Consider the following 20717-nt stretch of genomic DNA (forward strand, 5'->3'; position numbering starts at 1 on the left):
TTTATTTGAATTATGAGTCAAATGTGTTCCATCAGGCTTTTTAGTAGATAAGGTAAATTAGTTTTAAGAGTCGGGGCTTCCCTGGTGGCGCAGTGGTTGAGAGTCCGCCTGCCGATGCAGGGGACACGGATTCGTGCCCTTGTCCGGGAAGATCCCACATGCCACGGAGCGGCTAGGTCCATGGGCCATGGCCGCTGAGCCTGCGCGTCCGGAGCCTGTGCTCCACGACGGGAGAAGCCACAGAAGTGAGAGACCCGCGTACCAAAAAAAAATAAAAAGAGTGTATATGCATGGGAGATCTGAATTAATGTACGTTTCAAACCATGGTATGATTTTGCACCATTTACTAGAAGTCAACATTTATTCTAAATAAAATATTTTATCTTACCAAAATGAACTACAAAAAACAGAAATATAGCAGAAACTATCACTTTAGGATCAGGCTGTATCAGGCTTTAAGGATTTTAGAAGATAATCTTAAAAGGACAATAAACTATTCACAAGATACACAAATGTTCACGTCAACAAAGGCACAAAATCTTATATTCTATGTTCTTTTGCTATTGAATTACTAGGAACAATTCAAGAAGCTTCAAAAGAATCAAAGATTTACTAAAATGCCAAATTAGGTAAAAAGGTCTAATATGTCATCTATGTTGTTCTGTGTGACGTACATACCATCAATACTACGGAAATCCAATAAGTATGTTCTACTGTCCACTTGGTATAACTGTAGACTCATTTTGGAGAATGTACTTGTCACAGGATTCTTCCTTCGAACACGCAAATAATATGGGTTTACAACCTAGCATATGGTATTGAGAAAAACAAAGTCAAAAGGAATTCTTCTATAAAACATTATATAGAGTACAGGTTTGTCAAATGTGCTAATAATCAGAATGCTCTTTCTTTCTTACCTTCCATTCATAATCCAGTTGTTTAATTGCTCTACAAACTTCTGCCATGATATCATTTGGTCGACTTTGACTTCTAATTCCCAAATGCCATTTTGCTTTCCTTACACCTTGGTGTTTGGATTTCTGTGGATTTAATTCATCGAGGGTATGGCGTGCCCTTGGTGTTTCAGCAACCAAGAATGGTACTCTTTCAGGATGGGGCCGGGTCAAGTGGTGATCATCGAGAAAAGAATCTGGTGGGCTTGTCGCCAAGTAAAAATCTTTGGCCTCATTCATTATTCTCCTGTTGTCTATTATGAGGTGGTAGGCAACTGCCAAAGGGTCCTGGTGATTTCTGTTATAAAGGCAGCTGAGAACCTCCTCTTCTGAGCATTCAAATTTTTCACATACTTCTTTTAAGGCTTCATCATCAATCATGGTTGAACTATATGATGGATCCTCAGGAAAGAGATATTTTGGAAGGTCCTGTTTAAACCATTCATGTTCCCTGAGAGAAAATGGCAGGGGTCAGAAGGACTTCGAGGAGAGATGAGACTGAAAGTAACAGTTTGGGGGAATTTAGGATATGAATTCATTTATATTTATACTCATACTGTATTATTATTATTATTTTTTTTTTTTTTTGCAGTACGCGGGCCTCTCACTGTTGTGGCCTCTCCCGTTGCGTAGCACAGGCTCCGGACGCGCAGGCTCAGTGGCCATAGCTCACGGGCCCAGCCACTCCGCGGCATGTGGGATCTTCCCGGACCGGGGCACGAACCCGTGTCCCCTGCATCGGCAGGCATACTCTCAACCACTGCGCCACCAGGGAAGCCCTATCATTTTTTTAAAACTGAGATTTTCCTCTTCTGGCTCACATTTCATTGTATATGTTAAGGGAAATTCTCCAGCCTTCCTCTGATTTTAAGAGGGAGAAAACACTCCTGGAGCAACCAGAAACAAAGTGTCTACACTTTAAAGTTTTGGAACAAATGGCAATGGCAAAGACCATGTTATTTCCAGCTCAGAAAGAGAACAAAATTAGTCTGTGGATTCATTATAATACTCTTTGGATATAATGTTAAGTGACAAAATATATAACAACAACAAAAATAGACAACTGTTATTCATTGAGTGCTTACTATGTGGTAGATTTTGGGCTAAACACTTCATATATATTATCTCACCTCATTTTCAAACAACTCTGTGAAGATAATATCCCCTTATTTTAATGAAGGAACTGAGGATTTCCTAACTTCATATATAAAAGGATATTTTTGACTTGAACTATGTAAAAAAAAATATGCTAAAACTAAAAACATTAAGAGAGGAAAACACCCAAAAGAACAATGATTATATTCTGGGTAATGGAATTAAAAATCACTTTAATTCTCTTCTCTAATTTTTTTCGTGTTTTCTAAGTCTTTTCCAATTGTCACATATTTCATTTAAATTGGAAAAAACATGTAAAACACAAGAAAAAGCACCTCTCACTAAGATAGTCTGAAATATAAATTTTACAGAATGACTAGTCCTTCTCCTCTAGTGGTAAAGTCATGCCCCGCCACTCACAGTCTGTTTTTTAGCTAGTCTGCAGCATATGGAGTAAATGGAAAGGAATGAAGCTTTTTTCTTTTCTTCTTTTTTTAATTGGAATATAGTTGATTTACAATGTTGTGTTACTTTCTGCCGTACAGCACAGTGAATCCAGTTATACATATACATATATCCACTTTTTTAGATTCTTTTCCCATATAAGTCATTACATAGTATTGAATAGAGTCCCCTGTGCTATACAGTAGGTCCTTATTAGTTATCTATTTTAGGAATCAAGCTTTAAGTTCTACATATGATCTTTCTTTCTTCTTCATTATCCTAATGCTTTCTTCTTTACTATTCCCAGATATACGTCTGATTTCTTTCTTCCTTCGCCCTCCATCTCAGAGAAGTGTGCTGTCTAGCCGTTAGAAGACCAAAAGAGAAATTTCCATAAGGGAAAAAAAAGGAAAGAAAAATGATGGTAGAAGAAACAAAGTTTGCAGTTTTTTTAAAAATCTTCATCAGAAATGACCTGCCCAAACTTGAGAAGGAGATTTGTCATCATCACTTTTGCCTTATTTAAACTATTCCGTGGAACCATATGCAACTGGTAAAATTGATGGACTTTTTAACCTACAAAACAGTAATTTCATATGTAATTCAATGTATACTACTACAAAAACAAACATGTCATTGATTGAATTAAAATTTTCTCATTCCCTGAGATGAACAAAAGGGGAAAATACAATAATTTATAAGATCAGAACTCAAATAGCAACACAGAAATTTACTACGAAAAAATATTAGTCCCCATGAGAATATGTAAAAGTCAAACATGAAGCATACTATAGAAAATCTTAAAGAATCACTACCAAATCTAATACCCAACCAGGGTCCTTTTTATTAGCTCTTTTTTTTAATTAAAAAGTAATACACTGGGCTTCGCAGGTGGTGCAGTGGTTGAGAGTCCACCTGCCGATGCAGGGGACACGCCCCGGTCCTGGAAGATCCCACATGCCGCGGAGCGGCTGGGCCCGTGAGCCATGGCCGCTGAGCCTGCGCGTCCGGAGCCTGTGCTCCGCAACGGGAGAGGGCACAACAGTGAGAGGCCCGCGTACCGCACACACACACACAAAAAAGTAATACATTGACAAGTTCAGGTTTCTGGTAACTGACTATACTGCTGAACTGAACGAATAAGCATTTTCAGAACTCTAATGGAAAACTGATGAATTCATAAAAGTGCTAACAAAAGATCAAGATAAAAAAAAATAATTACATGGGACTGAGTGAGCTGATGAGGATGATTATAATTTTTGTGACTTTCTGTTTGAATTTAAAAAATAGTTTAAAAAAAAAAAGTAACTTACTGGTGTCCTAAGAACTAGTGAGTAGTGACAAAACTGACAGATCAAAGCACCCTTCCCCCACTTCTGACTTTAACTCCTCCACCTTATTTTGTAAGCACCTATTTTTCTGATCAGATATTATCCTGTTTGAAATGCCTAGAAGAGATTATATTTTCCTTACTGAACCCAAAGTATATTATTACAATACTTAGCTAAGAGTGAATTCCCCTCTATTTTAGTTACAGTATACACATTTACTTTAATAAAAAATATTGTATTCGGAATTTCATTAAAGCCACTTTGTATATGTATGGAATAAAAAAAAAAGTAATATAATGTTCACTGCTACAATTTCAAAACAAATAAAGAAACAAAAGCAAAAAAGTGAAAGCCCTTCCTCCTACCAATCTTACTTCCCTAAAGCAGCTGGGTTAGTATGTGTTCTTAAATATCAAAATAAAATAAATGAGTCTATACACTATTTTTAACATAAAAACAGGATTACATTGTACATACTGTTCTGCAAAATTTTCTTTCACTTATATCACTGATACTATTAGATCTGATAATCAAGTTGCTTTATCACCTGATATCTTTGATTGTGGCTCTCTTCATGGGATCCACCTGCAGCATATGTTTCAAAAGGCTAATCACAGAAGGGTTTAAATACTGAGGGGTATAAAAGATCCCATCACATATCTTCTTAAAAAGAGTTGGCACATGATCATCATCGAATGGAAGTGTTCCACACAATAAAGCATAGAGAATAACCCCACTGCTCCATATATCTACCTCTGGACCAGCATACAATCTGTAACAGGAAATATCAATTGGATTAAACAATCATTAGTAACTTAAAGAGTAAATCAATTAATCATTTTAAATATAGATACTTCATAAAGAATTATTAGTCAGAATATGGTTTCTGTAAGTCACTGCTGTGTACTACACATACAGATTCTATACTAATTCTATCAGTATTATCTTCGAAAACAAAAATTAAGAATTTTTTTAAGTTACAAACTATAGCTAAAATTCTGTCCATACTACCTCACAAGGGTCCTCATGATATCCAATCAATAGGGCCAAACTTTGAACAAACATATTACTGAATTTAAAACCATTGTTTTTTGGTTACAGAGGAGAGATTAAGTGATCCTTCATCAAGTGAGAATGTTCTGACTTTAAAGCCACTCTCCGAAATAACCCGAGACCTCATACCAAGGTAAAAGGGGCCTGAGGCTGTAGAATGAAGCCCAGCTAACTAATTCGCAGAAGATTTTAAACTCTTATTTGCAATACACTGTAACCCACTGACTTAACTAGCTACTGCCTAATTAGATAACCCATTCAAAGTCTGGCTTCAGGGAAAGGATTTCTTTAAATTGGTCAAATAAATTATTGAACTGATCAATATATACTATTTTGAAAGTAAAAGTTTCCATACATCTAGACCTCACAGAAAGACCTTATCCAAACTGGGAAAATTAGACTTCAGTAATGGCCCATTACATATATGCACAATTACATTTCTGTTTGTTTATTTAATTAACACTGCCCCCAGTATCCAGGTTCTAAATTGTTTTCTTCCCCAAATAATTAGACAACCCACATGAAATAATAATTTAAACATTAAGTTAATATAAAAAGGTAATGATGAACCTTAATAAATCTAAAATTAGATATTTCTGCCTTACTCATAACCATGCCTTAACACAAATATAATTTCTCTGAGCAGTCTAGGCAAGCAAGCTTATGAAAATAGAAAGAAAATACTACTCTATTTCTGCATTCTAAATTAATCAGGATGTAAGACATTCAAACAAAGAAACATGGTTTGAATGAAAAGTTATTAAAAGTTAATTATAAAAACTAGTAAACAAACTTTAGCTTCTTTGTTTTCACTTTCAGTAGTATAGTGAAGAACAGTTACTCTTCAAAAAAAATTAAATTTTCCTGTCATCTAAACTATCCGAAAAGCTGCCCTATACTAAGATCCTCATGTTCTCAATGCTGGTGGTTAGTAAATTGAAATTAGAATTCTTAAAGTATTTCAGTCTCTAGAAGATTTAAAGAATGAAAATTAAATAAAATCTGAGGACTTTATCAATACTTCAGTCCAATTCCCCAAGGCACGTTATCGTAAAAGCTAAAACTAATTTGAAAAATTAAAGCTACCCATTACACTTTTAATTCTTCATCTAAGCAAATAGTACACTATTTCTTACTACTAGATATTTCTGTATTATTCAAGTTTTTAATGTCTTACCTTTAAAACTTGCTAGTTTTAAACCTTCAGTTTCTTCCACTAGGGGAAAAAACGAGAGTACTCTCATCTAATATAATTTTGACTTGCAAACCAACATCCTCAATAAATGGAGTCCTTAATCCTTATTCACTTATAATGTTTTACTCTTAAAATAGAATACCTTCTGGATAAGAAAAAAATAAGCTTCAAATTCCTTTCAATAGAATTGAATATTACACTATAGACTAACAAAGTCTAGGAAAAGAAGACAATTACAAATATATTGGGCGGGGAGGAGGTGGCAAACACTACCTTCCTGAAATTACTTCTGGTGCAGCATAGTTGGGTGAGCCACAACTTGTTCTTAAAAATTCACCATCTGACATCATGTTTGAAAGACCTGAAAGTGCACAAAATCCACTGCTCAAGATTTCCCAAGAACAAAAATAAAAACAAAATTCCATTAAACAATAAAATTGAGTTTGCATTAAAGTGATAAATCATCATTTTGTTCTTTGCTTCAACAGAATCCTATAGTCTTTATTGTTCCCAAATATTTTGCCTTTATGCCATAAAATCTGTAATCTGTTTCAACATATAAAGTTAGTGCATTGTTGGAGTTTAATGAGTACATATTAAACTATTGGTTATTTTCCTTAATACAATAAACTGGGCATGTTTAAGTTTTATTAATATAGAAATTACTAGAAAAAAATGTAGAACCGAATTAAAATTCAAAGTTTCTATTAACCTCCATTCTGATTCTTTAAAAAAAAATAATAGGGCTTCCCTGGTGGCGCAGTGGTTAGAGAGGCCTGCGTACTGCAAAAAAATATATATAAATAAAAATTTTAAAAATAATAATAATAATTTTTAATATCAAAGTTCCTTCATAGCTCTACTACAAAAAGAAAACTCGGGAATTCCCTGGTGGTCCAGTGGTTAGGACTCGGTGCTTTCACTGCTGTGGCCTGGGTTCAATCCCTGGTGGGGGAACTAAGATCCCGCGGCCAAAAAAAAAAAGAAAACTCTGCCTCCTCAAAAATACAATGTATAAAACATAATGACAACTAAAGAATAAGAAAGTCAAATAATTTAGTCAGTTACAAAAAAAAACCTCAGTAGCTCAGAGCTGTTGGGCACTATTTAGTGAATCTCTAAAGATTAAAATATATAAACATATACAAAACTTAAGAAAATATAAGTATCTCCTCTGATTTGAAATGAAACTAAAAAAAGAGATTTGTAGATATTCATTTTTATCTCAGGTTTAATAATGTCAATGGCAATTTATATAAGAAATAAAGGAAAAATAAATTCATTAAATTTTCCTCAAGCTGAAACTATGCTTTTCTATTTAAAATATTTTACTTTCTTTTTTTAAAAATAATTTTGTTCATATGGTTTGCCTTCTGGCTTTCAAAGTTTGAGTAACTCCAGCCCAGTCTCTTTCCTCTTGCTCCATAACTTGATCAGAAGAACACACTGGAAACAGTGTGTTCTATTGATAACACTATTAGCAAATAGTTAAATAATGGTCCTTCACAAATAATGGTCTCTTTTCAAGTGATGTCGCTAATGCTGCCAATTTAAATTGTTTGCCTATGTCATAAAAGTCAATTTTAAAGACATAAAGCTAAGAGAATCCCTTATTTTTACTCCTTTTTGTAGCTCATATACAAATGGTGAGGATATGCTACTTTGGGATACTCAGTCTATTATATAAAAGCAAAAGTTATCTGAAGAATCCTACTGATGTTTGTTAAACATAGTGAATATATGAAACTATAAAAATATCCTTACCAAAATCAGCAATCTTTGCATTCATGTGTGCATCAAGCAGGACATTTTCAGGTTTCAAATCTCTGTGGACCACCATATGCCTGTGACAATAATCCACACCAGAAAGGATTTGTTGGAACAGACGCCGACTTTCTTTTTCATCCAGCTAAGAAAAGTAGAGAGGCAACTTAAACGTGTGTCTTTCAAAAGAAATTATTCTACCTATAATTTTCCAACCTATAAAACTGTGAAAATGCAAGAAACCTTCCAAATGAACCTCACTCATGAGATACTTTTGAAACGGGGAGGAGATATAGGCAGCATAAAACGGAAATGCTAGGAGGGTCTTAGAACCCAAATCAGTAACTCAACTTCCTAATATTATCACTCTCTTGACTATAATAACTTTTTTCACCTAATCTCATGCACTATTTCAAATAATTTCAATTTCTACCTGAAAGTAGGCATGTTTTCTCCTGTAAATTACAAATATTTAATCCTTGATTCCTTAACAAATATTTATTGAATACCTTCAATGTGCCATGCACGGTTTTAGACACTCAAGATACAGCAATGAATTAAAAAAAGGCCCTAATCTAGTTAAAGAAAATAGACAATAAACATATAAATATCAAATATAAGGAGTAAGAGTGTTTTGAAGAAAAACAAAGGAGGATAAGGGCACAAAGAGTTATGCTGGGGTGGGGAATACTGTTGTGGACTATATGAGAAAGCAACATTTAAGCAGTGTTAATGAATTAGCAAGCAACCATGTTATCATATCTCCTGAAATAAAAGATGTTTTAATTTTAACAAAAGAAAAACCTTAATTCATTTGTTTTATAAAATATAACAGCATTTATCTTTACTATGCTTACTGAAAAATTACATCTTATGCTGTAATTACATTTTTTAAAATATTCTTTAAAAACTTCTCTGTCCATTTATCTATATTTTATTATTTTATGATTTTTTTCCATAAATGAAAGCCATTACTTGGGTATGCCTGCTCCCAAGAAGTCATATTTAATAAATAAGCTATTAATTCTCTAGGCAAAGGACTCTAATATGCAATTCTCTACCACAGGTCACAAATTAGCATTCTAAAACCAGGTTCCTACACCTTTAATGGTATGGATAATCTGGAATATGAACCAGTAATTTCTTTTGAAAGCAAAACTAAAACTATCAAAGCACTCAGAGATGCCCTTCCTCTAGAGAAAGTAATAATGCATTAGCAATCTAATACCTTTATTTCTAGAATATAGGTTCATTTTTTAATACGACTTCATATCAAATACACTAAATGAAAAAAAGAATGTGTTCTAAATGTGAAAGAGAAGAAAATTTAATTGATTAAGCAAAATACAAGAGGTAAAATAACTAGATAGGCTACAAAAATGAAAATTATACTCTATTAATAATAAATAGAGTACAAAGGATCAAGGAGGGGAAGTCTACAAAGAAAGATTAGAAAAGTCAAAGCATATTTCCATTTAAGCATGGCAGATGGAACCTTTGTCTCCACTCCTTGAAACATCACCAAGATGACAGCATATAAAGACAAAAGAGCAAGAGAACAGACAGCAGTAATCAAGGAGTCACTAAGCTAGAGAGTAGATGAACAGTGATGAAGACTTGGCCAACCACAGAAAGCTGAAATCTAATAAGCCTTTAGGGGTGGAAATCAATGATAAACTCATCTGCATGCAGACTCCTGGAAGGGCTTAGATATTGGAAGTGTTGGGAATTTCTGAAGGTAGAAGTGAGAAGTGGACTGAAAACAGGACAACTGACGGAAGAAAGAAGTTTTAAGCTCACCCTTACTGGGGAATAAGACCCACGATTTACTCTTTAATAAGGCTGAACCAGCTCTGTTCTCAAGGACACCAGAGTAGGAATGAGGCACCAGAAGGAAAACATGGGGATAAAATGAAAGACAACATACTAAGCAGTAAGGCTTGTGGGCCTTTCCCCATTTAGCTCGCAGAGCACTGGCAGCTAAGCTAACACGCTCAAGGAAACTGGAATGTTTCTTGTGGAGCAACTTTCTGATCCAAGGAAAAATATTTGTAATTGTTAACATTTGGTGTTTCCTAGTAAAACAAGCAGGTCCGTACCTATTCAACCTATGGGAAGGCCCACTAATTAATAAGTTCCATCCTCATGAGCTTGGCATTTAGAATCTCACTCTCAAATATGAGTGGACAACCCAGAATCACCAGGTATCTGAGCAAGGGTCATGCACAAAAGACAAAGACCAATAAAATGAATAGAAAAAAAACAGGGAGCAGGGAACAGAGAAGGTACAGAAGCAATCCAGGGAAGAGAAGAAGAAAAAAAATTTAAACTAATTGTCATCCTCAGACAGATACATTTATTATCTCAGTGGAACAACAACAACAAAAATAGGCTATTTAAAGAAAGACAACTGGCTTCCCTAGTGGTGCAGTGGTTGAGAGTCCGCCTGCCGATGCAGGGGACACAGGTTCATGACCCGGTCCAGGGAGATCCCATGTGCCGCGGAGCGGCTGGGCCCGTGATCCATGGCCACTGAGCCTGCACGTCCGGAGCCTGTGCTCCGCAACGGGAGAGGCCACAGCAGTGAGAGGCCCGCGTACCGCAAAAAAACCAAAACAAAACAGCTGGAATTTTAATATGCAACAGATAAAATTGAGGAAAATCCCCATAATGTAAAGCAAAATGATTAAGACATGAAAAACAAAAGATAAGAAAGCAAGGTGCCAATTCAATTTGTGTCTGTTTCCATTTTTCTAGGCAGAATATTTGTGTGGGATTGTGGGGGCAGGGAGTAGGGAGTGAAAAGACAAGTGGAATACCTGAAATTGAAATGAACCATGTTAAGAAATGGTAAAATCAAAATTAATTTGGTTAATGATTTTGATGAAAGTAAAGATATGCTACATAGAACAAATGAGTGAATGATATAAAGAATGTTAGATTGGGAGGGAAAAAAATTGGCTTCTCAATGCTTGACATGGCTCTTCCAGAAAGAGGTTTTTGTATACCACATACCCTGGGTGTAAGCAAAAGTATGCGCAGGGGTCAATGTTCAGTTTTTGTATCTGTAACTTAAGACACTGTTCAAAATGTCTTCTAAAGTTCCTTCCAACTCTAAATTCTTTAAGTCTAATTCCTACCTCCTTCATGGAGCCTGTTCTTACTATTCCAGATACATCAGATTTCTGAAACCAAAAAATGAATGCAATTTAAATGTGACTAGGGTTGACTAGCAAGGCCTCGATCTTTAAGTATTTAATAATATATTTTTTAAGGATTACATACATAATTTAAGATATATATTAAAAGTATTTGTATGCCCCAGAAGCAAAGTCTGAAGATCGTGAGTTCTGGAGTCTCAATCCAATTCTGTCATTAATAAATTATGTGACCTTGAGCATATATATAAACTGTGAGTCTCAGACTTCCCTGGTGGTCCAGTGGTTAAGACTCTGCGCTTCCAATGCAGCGGGCACAGGTTTGATCCCTGGTCAGGGAACTAAGATCCCACGTGCCACAGAGTATGACCAAAATATAAAAAGTAAATAAATAAAAATAAATAAACTATGACGGACTTCCCTGGTGGAGCAGTGGTTAAGAATTCATGACGGACTTCCCTGGTGGAGCAGTGGTTAAGAATTCACCTGCCAATGCAGGGTACATGGGTCCAATCCCTGGTCCAGGAAGATCCTACATGCCACGAGGCAACTAAGCCTGTGCACCACAACTACTGAGCCTGTGCTCTAGAGTCCACGAGCCACAACTACTGAGCCCGCGTGTCACAACTACAGAGGCCCACGCACCTAGAACCCATGCTCTGCAACAAGAGGAGCCACCGCAATGAGAAGCCCACGCACCACAACGAAGGGTAGCCCCTGTTCGCTGCAACTAGAGAAAGCCCATGCGCAGCAATGAAGACCCAATGCAGCCAAAAGTAAATAAATTAATTAAATTAATTTTTTACAAAATAAATAAATAAACTGTGACTCTTGGTTTCCATATCTGTGTAAGTAGGCTAAGGAGATAATCTTTAAGATGCTTCTTAGCTCTAAATAGTCTATGATTCTAGGCACATACATGACCAAGGGAGCTGGTTATTAAGTAGACCTCTTAACAGAATTGCTTTCTGATATTTTGATGCTAATAAGGGATCAGGGGAATTACAAAATATACACAGGATTAAATCAGAACTGCTTACCCTTCCGTTTTTACAGATATAATCAAATAGCTCTCCTCCTGAGACATATTCCATCACCATGAAAATATCAGATGGTGTACTGATGACCTGGTACCTGGTGAGAGAAAACATTATCTACCAGTATTAAAACATGTATATTCATTCATTAAGTGTTTACTAAGCACCTATAATACACCAGGCACTGTGCTAGACACTGGGAAAACTGCAGGGAACAAAACAAATTCTCTGCTCTCGTGGAGTTTATTTTCCAGAAGCCAAGAAACAGACACTAAATAAAAAACAGTATTTCAGGTGGTGGAACATGCTATGAAGAGAATCAAAGCAAAACTAAGGGAAATCTTTCATACAGGGTATTCAAGGAAGGCCTCTCTGAAAAAGTAACATTTAAGCAGAGCCTAATGGAAATCAGGGAACAAACCATGCCATTATCTAGGAAGAAGGTGAACCAGGCAGAGGAACAGCAAGTGCAAAGGCCCCCAGGGGGAAACCTGCCTGGCGCATTTGAGCAATGGTAGGAAGGCTAGAGCAGAGTGAGCTGGGAGAGAGAAACAGGATGTGGGGTCAAAGAGGTAACTGGACAGCAGAGGACACAGAACCTTAAAAGTCATGATGAGGCTTTGGCTTTTACTCTATAGGAGAAAGAAAGCTATTGAAGGTTTTAAGCAAAGCAGTCACATGATCTGGCCAAGTAAAAGGGTAACTTTAATTGATGGCAGCAATGTGAAGAACTGACTGGGCAGTAGGGTGGAAGCAGGTGGCTACTGCAGTAGTCCATGAGAAAGATGAAGGGGGCCCACACTGGGTTGATGATAATGAAGGAACTAGAATGAGATCTTAGTTTTTGAAGGAAGGGATGGAATGGAGGTTGGGAAGTGAGAGAAATAGGAAAGTTAAGGATAGTTCCTAAGTTTCTGCCCTGAGGAACTGATATTAACTGAGATGGTGAAAAGACCAGGAAGACCAGGCACCAGAAGGTAATAAAAGGGTTCAGTTTGGGCCAGATCGAGTTTCACATGCCTCATGGTTACCCAAATGGAGATGTAAAATAGGCAGTGTGCATATTCAGGGAACAGGTTTCAAAGCAGGAGATGTATATTAAGGGCTGTCAGCATAAGGATGGTATTTAAAACCATGGAACCTCAACACATGAGAAGAGGTGAGAGTGAAACAAATTTTGAGTCACCAGTTCAATACAAAAGCCTAAATGGTTTTAATTTATAGCCTGCATAATAAAGCTGAGTAGTAAATAACTTAACTGTAGATCCTACAATTGTCAGCTGTAAAACAATGGTAATATTACTGCCTTTTGAAATTTGGATTCCTGAAATTCTATTATTTGGATTTGGATTCCTGAAAATCTATGATTTGTTACTTGTTTTATCAGATATAAGCAGTGTGGGGGAGTGGAGACCCTACTTTATGGTCTCTAGTGAGGCTAGCTGATATCATGTGGAAATTTGGAGGGCAGAAGTTTTTACTAGCAAATCATTGTTGGTTCTACAGCAATAGGGGCACTGAAAGTTATCTATCAGAACGGCATCAGTCCCGAAAATGAGAAAAATAACATCTGATCATCACAAGGGCAAAATGTGAACTTAGGCTTAAGTGACCATGAATGGGGTTAGATAAATACATGAACAGGAAGAAATTTGAAAACCCTCAGGAACAGACCAAAGCAATGTCACTCATCTTTCTCACTTGTCAGATTAAGAAGGTTAACAAAAATGATGAAAAAATGATATGACTATATTTAATACAATCAGATCTTACAGTTTAATTATATGAGGATGCCTGAAAAGCTTGAGGTTCTGAATTTCTCTGCGGATTTTTCCTACTACATCAAGGCTTCGAATCTTCTGTCGATTGAGTATCTTCACAGCAACTTTATGCCCAGTCAACTCATGTTTGCCAACTGTAGGAGAAATAATTTTAATAAATTAGCGCCAGGTTTGATTAATAACATATTTAGAACTATTCTAAGAGTAGTAATCTTAGCATTCTCCAAATGTACTTGCACAGTTCCAAGTTCTTTTTTAATTTTTAACTGGTGTATGGCTGCTTTACGATGTTGTGCTAGTTTCTGCTGTACATTAAAGTGAATCAGCTAGAGGTATACATATATCCCCTGGTTTTGCATTTCCTTCCCATTTAGGTCACCACAGAACATTGAGTACTATTCCCTGTGCTATACAGTAGGTTCTCATCAGTTATCTATTTTATACATAGTAGTGAATATATGTCAAGTTCCTTTCAATTCTGCCTGATTTATCCCTGAACGTTTAGATGTTTAAAGCTGGAAGGCTAAGGGAGAGAGAAAGAAAGAAACTTCTTTTTGCTCTCTACCTTTTTATTTATTTATTTATTTTTGGCTGTGCAGGGTCTTTGTAGCTGCGTGTGGGCTTTTCTCCAGTTGCAGCTTTGCGGTGCGCGGGCTTCTCATTGCCATGGCTTCTCTTGTTGCGGAGCACAGGCTCTAGAGTGCAGGCTCAGTAGCTGGGGCACATGGGCTTAGTTGCTCTGCAGCATGTGGGATCTTCCCGGACCAGGGCTTGAACCCGTGTCCCCTGCGTTGGCAGGCAGGTTCTTAACCACTGAGCCACGCGGGAAGCCCTCTCTACCTTTTTGTACTTTTAAATTCTCTTAATTTACTTTTCATTTTTTAAACTATCATACATACAAATTGAACTTGTTTCTTTTGTTGTGCAGTTCTATGGATTTTAAGGCATGCAGAAATTGGTGTAATCACCATTATAATCAGATACAGAACAGTTGCATCATACCAAAAACCACCCTCATGTTAGACACACTTTCTCTATAATCTCCTGAACCTTTAAAATTTAGGTTCATGAGAATGTAATTTCTGTTTTGAAAAATAAGAAAAAAATTTTAAGTGATTACCTTTCAATTTTGAATGCTATACCCAGATAATAAATGCTTATAATAGAATTTAGACATTTTTTAACAGAGACAAAGTCTCCAAAAATTTAGCTTCTAAACACGCTTTCTTAAGGACCTAGTGGAGAATTAATATTCCATCAAAATCAGGAAAGAAACCAAGATGGTAAGAGGGCAGACAGCAGAAGCAAGAACCACAATTCTCCAGCCTGTGGAAGGAAAACCACATTCACAGAGAGACAGACAAAATGAAAAGGCAGAGGGCTTTGTACAAGATGAAAGAACAAGATAAAACCCCAGAAAAACAATAAAGTGGAGATAGACAACTTTCCAGAAAAAGAATTCAGAATGATAGTGAAGATGATCCAGGACCTCAGAAAAAGAATGGAGGCAAAGATCGAGAAGATGCAAGAAATGTTTAACAAAGACGTAGAAGAATTAAAGAACAAACACCTAGAAGAATTAAAGAACAAACAAAAAGAGATGAACAATACAATAACTGAAATGAAAAATACACTAGAAGGAATCAAAAGCAGAATAACTGAGGCAGAAGAACGGATAAATGACCTGGAGGACAGAATGGTGGAATTCACTGCCAAGGAACAGAATACAGAAAAAAGAATGAAAAGAAATGAAGACAGCCTAAAAGACCTCTGGGACAACATTAAACACAACAACATTCGCATTATAGGGGTCCCAGAAGGAGAAGAAACAGAGAAAGGACCCGAGAAAATATTTGAAGAAATTACAGTCGAAAACTTCCCTAAGATAGAAAAGGAAATAGCCACCCAAGTCCAGGAAGCACAGAGAGTCCCAGGTAGGATAAACTGAAGGAGAAATACACCGAAACAAACAGTAATCAAATTGACAAAAAATAAAGACAAAGAAAAATTATTGAAAGCAACAAGGGAAAAATGACAAATAACATACAAGGGAACTCACATAAGGTCAACAGCTGATTTCTCAGCAGAAACTCTACAAGCCAGAAGTGAGTAGCGTGATATATTTAAATTGATGAAAGGGAAGAACCTACAAGCAACATTATTCTACCCCACAAGGATCTCATTCAGATTCGACAGAGAAATCAAAAGCTTTACAGACAAGCAAAAGCTAAGAGAATTTAGCACCACCAAACCAGCTCTACAACATATGCTAAAGGAACTTCTCTAAGTGAGAAACACAAGAGAAGAAAGGGACCTACAAAAACAAACCCATAACAATTAAGAAAATGGTAATGGGAGCATACATATCGATAATTACCTTAAACGTGAATGGAATAAATGCTCCAACCAAAAGACACAGGCTCACTGAATGGATACAAAAATAAGACCCACAGCTTCCCTGGTGACGCGGTGGTTAAGAATCCGCCTGGCAATGCAGGGGACACGGGTTCGAGCCCTAGTCTAGGAAGATCCCACATGCCACACAGCAATTAAGCCCGTGCACCACAACTACTGAGCCTGCGCTCTAGAGCCCGAGTGTCACAACTACTGAAGCCCATATGCCTAGAGCCCATGCTCTGCAACAAGAGAAGCTACCACAATGAGAAAACCATGCACAGCAAAGAAGAGTAGCCCCTGTGCGCCACAACTAGAGAAAGCCTGCACGCAGCAACAAAGACCCAATGCAGCCAAAAATAAATAAATAAAATAAATAAATTTTAAAAACAAGACCCATATATATGCTGTCTACAAGAGACCCACTTCAAACCTAGGGACACATAGAGACTGAAAGTGAGGGGATGGAAAAACATATTCCATGCAAATGAAAATCAAAAGAAAGCTGGAGTAGCAATACTCACATGAGATAAAATAGACTTTAAAATAAAGAATGTTACAAGAGACAAGGAACGACACTACATAATGATCAAGGAATCAATGCAAGAAGAAGATATAACAATTATACATATATATGCACCCAACATAGGAACATCTCAATACATGAAGCAACTGCTAACAGCTATAAAACAGGAAATTGACAGTAACACAGTAATAGTAGGGGATTTGAACACCTCACTTACACCAATGGACAGATCATCCAGACAGAAAATTAATAAGGAAACACAAGCTTTAAATGACACAACAGACCAGATAGATTTAATTGATACTTATAGGACATTCCATCGAAAAACAGCAGATTACACTTTCTTCTCAAGTGCACACAGAACACTCTCCAGGATAGATCACATCTTGGGTCAGAAATCAAGCCTTGGTAAATTTAAGAAAATTGAAATCATATCAAGCTTCTTTTCTGACCACAACACTATGAGATTATAAATCAATTACAGGGAAAAAACATAAAAAACACAAACACATGGAGGCTAAACAATACGTTACCAAATAACCAAGAAATCACTGAAGAAATCAAAGAGGAAATCAGAAAATACCTAGAGTCAAATTGCAACGAAAACACGATGATCCAAAACCTATGGGATGCAGCAAAAGCAGTTCTAAGAGGGAAGTTTATACCAATACAAGCCTACCTCAAGAAACTAGAAAAACCTCAAATAAACCATCTAACCTTACACCTAAAGGAACTAAAGAAAGAAGAAGAAACAAAACCCAAAGTTAGTAGAAGGGAAAAAATCAAAAAGATCAGAGCAGAAATAAGTGAAACAGAAACAAAGAAAACAATAGCAATCAATAAAATTAAAAGCTGGTTCTTTGAGAAGATAAACAAAATTGATAAACCTTTAGCCAGACTCATCAAGAAAAAGAGGGAGAGGACTCAAATCAATAAAATTAGAAATGAAAAAGGAGAAGTTACAACAGACACTGCAGAAATACAAAGCATCACAAGAGACTACTACAAGCAACTCTGTGCCAATAAAAATAGAAAACCTGGATGAAATGGACAAATTCTTAGAAAGGTATAACCTTCCAATACTGAACCAGGGAGAAATAGAAAATACAAACAGACCAATCACAAGTAATAAAATTGAAACTGTGGTTAAAAATATTCCAACAAACAAAAGTCCAGGACCAGATGGCTTCACAGGTGAATTCTATCAAACATTTAGAAAAGGAAAAGCTAACACCCATCCTTCTCAATCTCTTCCCAAAATTTGCGGAGGAAGGAACACTCCCAAAGTCCTTCTATGAGGCCACCATCACCATGATACCAAAAGCAGACAAAGATACTACAAAAAGAGAAAATTACAGACCAATATCACTGATGAACATAGATGCAAAAATCCTTAACAAAATACTAGCAAACAGAATCCAAACTGGACAGCTACATGTAAAAGAATGAAATTAGAACACCATACACAAAAATAAACTCAAAATGGATTAGAGACCTAAATGTAAGACCGGACACTATAAAACTACTGGAGGACAACATAGGAAAAACACTTTGACATAAATCACAGCAAGATCTTCTTTGATCCACCTCCTAAAGGAATGGAAATAAAAACAAAAATAAACAAATGGGACCTAATGAAACTTAAAAGCTTTTGCAAAGCAAAGGAAACTACAGACGATGAAGAGACAACCCTCAGAATAGGACAAAATAGTTGCAAACGAATCAACGGACAAAGGATTAATCTCCAAAATATATAAACAGCTCATGCAGCTCAATATTAAAACAACAAATAACCCAATCAAAAAATGGGCAGAAGGGACTTCCCTGGTGGCACAGGGGTTAAGAATCCACCTGTCAATGCAGGGAACACAGGTTCGAGCTCTGGTCCAGGAGGATCCCACATGCCACGGAGCAACTAAGCCTGTGCACCACAACTACTGAGCCTGCACTCTAGAGCCTGCAAGCCACAAATACCAAAGCCCGCGTGCCACAACTACTGAGCCCACATGCCACAACTACTGAGCCCACGCGCCACAACTACTGAAGCCCGCGTGCCTAGAGCCCATGCTCCCCAACAAGGGAAGCCACCATAATAAGAAGCCTGCACACTGCAGTGAAGAGTAGCCCCCACTCAACACAGTTAGAGGAAGCTCGCACGCAGCAACAAAGACCCAACACAGCCATAAATAAATAAATAGGCAGAAGACCTAAATAGACATTTCTCCAAAGAAGACATACAGATGGCCAAGCAGCACATGAAAAGCTGCTCAACATCACTAATGATTAGAGAAATGCAAATCAAAACTACAATGAGGTATCACCTCACACCATTTAGAAGGGGCATCATCAGAAAACCTACAAACAACAACTGCTGGAGAGGGTGTGGAGAAAAGGGAACCCTCTTGCACTGTTGGTGGGAATGTAAATTGATACAGCCACTATGGATAACAGTATGGAGGTTCCTTAAAAAACTAAAAATAGAATTACCATATGACCCAGGCAATCCGACTACTGGGCATATACCCAGAGAAAACCATAATTCAAAAAGACACATGCACCCCAATGTTCATTGCAGCACTATTTACAACAGCCAGGTCATGGAAGCAACCTAAATGTCCATCGACAGACGAATGGAAAAAGAAGATGTGGTACATATATACAATGGAATATTACTCAGCCATAAAAAGGAACGAAATTGGGTCATTTGTAGAGACGTGCATGGATCTAGAGACTGTCTTACACAGTGAAGTAAGTCAGAAAGAGAAAAACAAATATCATATATTAACGCATATATGTGGAACCTAGAAAAATGGTACAGATGAACTGGTTTGCAGGGCAGAAATTGAGACACAGATGTAGAGAACAAACTTATGGCTACCAAGGGGGGAAAGTAGTGGGGAGGGGGTGGTGTGATGAATTGTGAGACTGGGATTGACATGTATACACTAATATGTATAAAGTGGATAACTAATAAGAACGTGCTGTATAAAAAATAAAATAAAATTCAAAAAGAAAATTAAAAATAAAAAAATTTTTCTTTAAATAATAAATAAATAAAAAGAAACCAAGATGGTATTCAGTAAGAAGGGATCCAATATAGGAGAAAAAGAAGAGAATCCCCAATAAGGTAATGAAGCAAAGTCATAGGTAACAGCTGTGTAGAAGGCTGGAAGGCAACAAATCCAGACAGAAATGTTGCAGAGGATCCAGGACGGTTATTTCTAGGGAGAAAAAAGAATAGACAGATAAATTATCTGACAGGTTTGAAAGTACGTAATGTTACATTGAGAAAGATCTTACAGAAGCATTTGAAGATGTGGAGAATTTAGCCTTACGTTAGAAGAAAACTAAGCAAATGAAAAAGTGAGGTAAATTAATAACTCCAGGAAAATGAAAAGTTCTATAAGTAAATATAGTCATAGTATTGGCTTAGCAGATAGTTTTTACACAGTCACAATTATGAAAACACCAAATATGGAATTTTTAAAAAGTATGACATAATTATATTAGGAGAATGAGGGTGTAGAGGAAAAGGTACAAAAGAACTAAAATATTTGACCTGGAGGTTATTACGATTAGTGAAGTAAGTCAGACAGACAGTCTCCTCAGCAAATGGTGTTGGGAAAGCCAGACAGCTTCATGTAAATCAATGAAGTTCAAACACTCACTCACACCATACACAAAAGTAAACTCTAAATGGCTTAAAGACTTAAATACAAGACATAATACCATAAAACTCCCTAGCAGAGAACATAGGCAAAATATTCTTTGACATAAATCATGGCAATATTTTCTTAGATCAGCCCAAGGCAAAAGAAATAAAAGCAAAAATAAACAAATGGGACCTAATCAAATGTATACACTTTTGAACAGCAAAGGAAATGAAAAGACAACCTAAACACTGGGAGAAAATATCTTCAAATGATGAGACCAATAAGGGCTTAATTTCCAAACTATACAAACAGCTCTCTCAATATCAAAAAAAA

At 36.5% G+C, this 20717-nt stretch overlaps 1 protein-coding gene across 3 annotated transcripts in view; it reads right to left on the reverse strand.

The window, feature by feature from the left end:
• PRKAA1 (protein kinase AMP-activated catalytic subunit alpha 1) overlaps positions 1-20717 on the reverse strand; it is a 44081-nt gene that overhangs the window by 4642 nt on the left and 18722 nt on the right. For all 3 annotated transcript variants that reach the window (XM_024754607.1, XM_024754608.1, XM_024754609.1), the window contains 7 exons: positions 13804-13945; positions 12034-12127; positions 7836-7980; positions 6345-6432; positions 4371-4595; positions 918-1404; positions 679-805 (listed from right to left, as the gene is read on the reverse strand). In XM_024754607.1, the coding sequence (XP_024610375.1) occupies positions 679-805; positions 918-1404; positions 4371-4595; positions 6345-6432; positions 7836-7980; positions 12034-12127; positions 13804-13945 (1308 nt within the window). The remainder of the gene's footprint in view (positions 1-678; positions 806-917; positions 1405-4370; positions 4596-6344; positions 6433-7835; positions 7981-12033; positions 12128-13803; positions 13946-20717) is intronic.

This window comes from Neophocaena asiaeorientalis, unplaced genomic scaffold (genome assembly GCF_003031525.2).
Source record: "Neophocaena asiaeorientalis asiaeorientalis breed wild unplaced genomic scaffold, Neophocaena_asiaeorientalis_V1.1 scaffold229, whole genome shotgun sequence".
Taxonomy (NCBI): domain Eukaryota; kingdom Metazoa; phylum Chordata; class Mammalia; order Artiodactyla; family Phocoenidae; genus Neophocaena; species Neophocaena asiaeorientalis.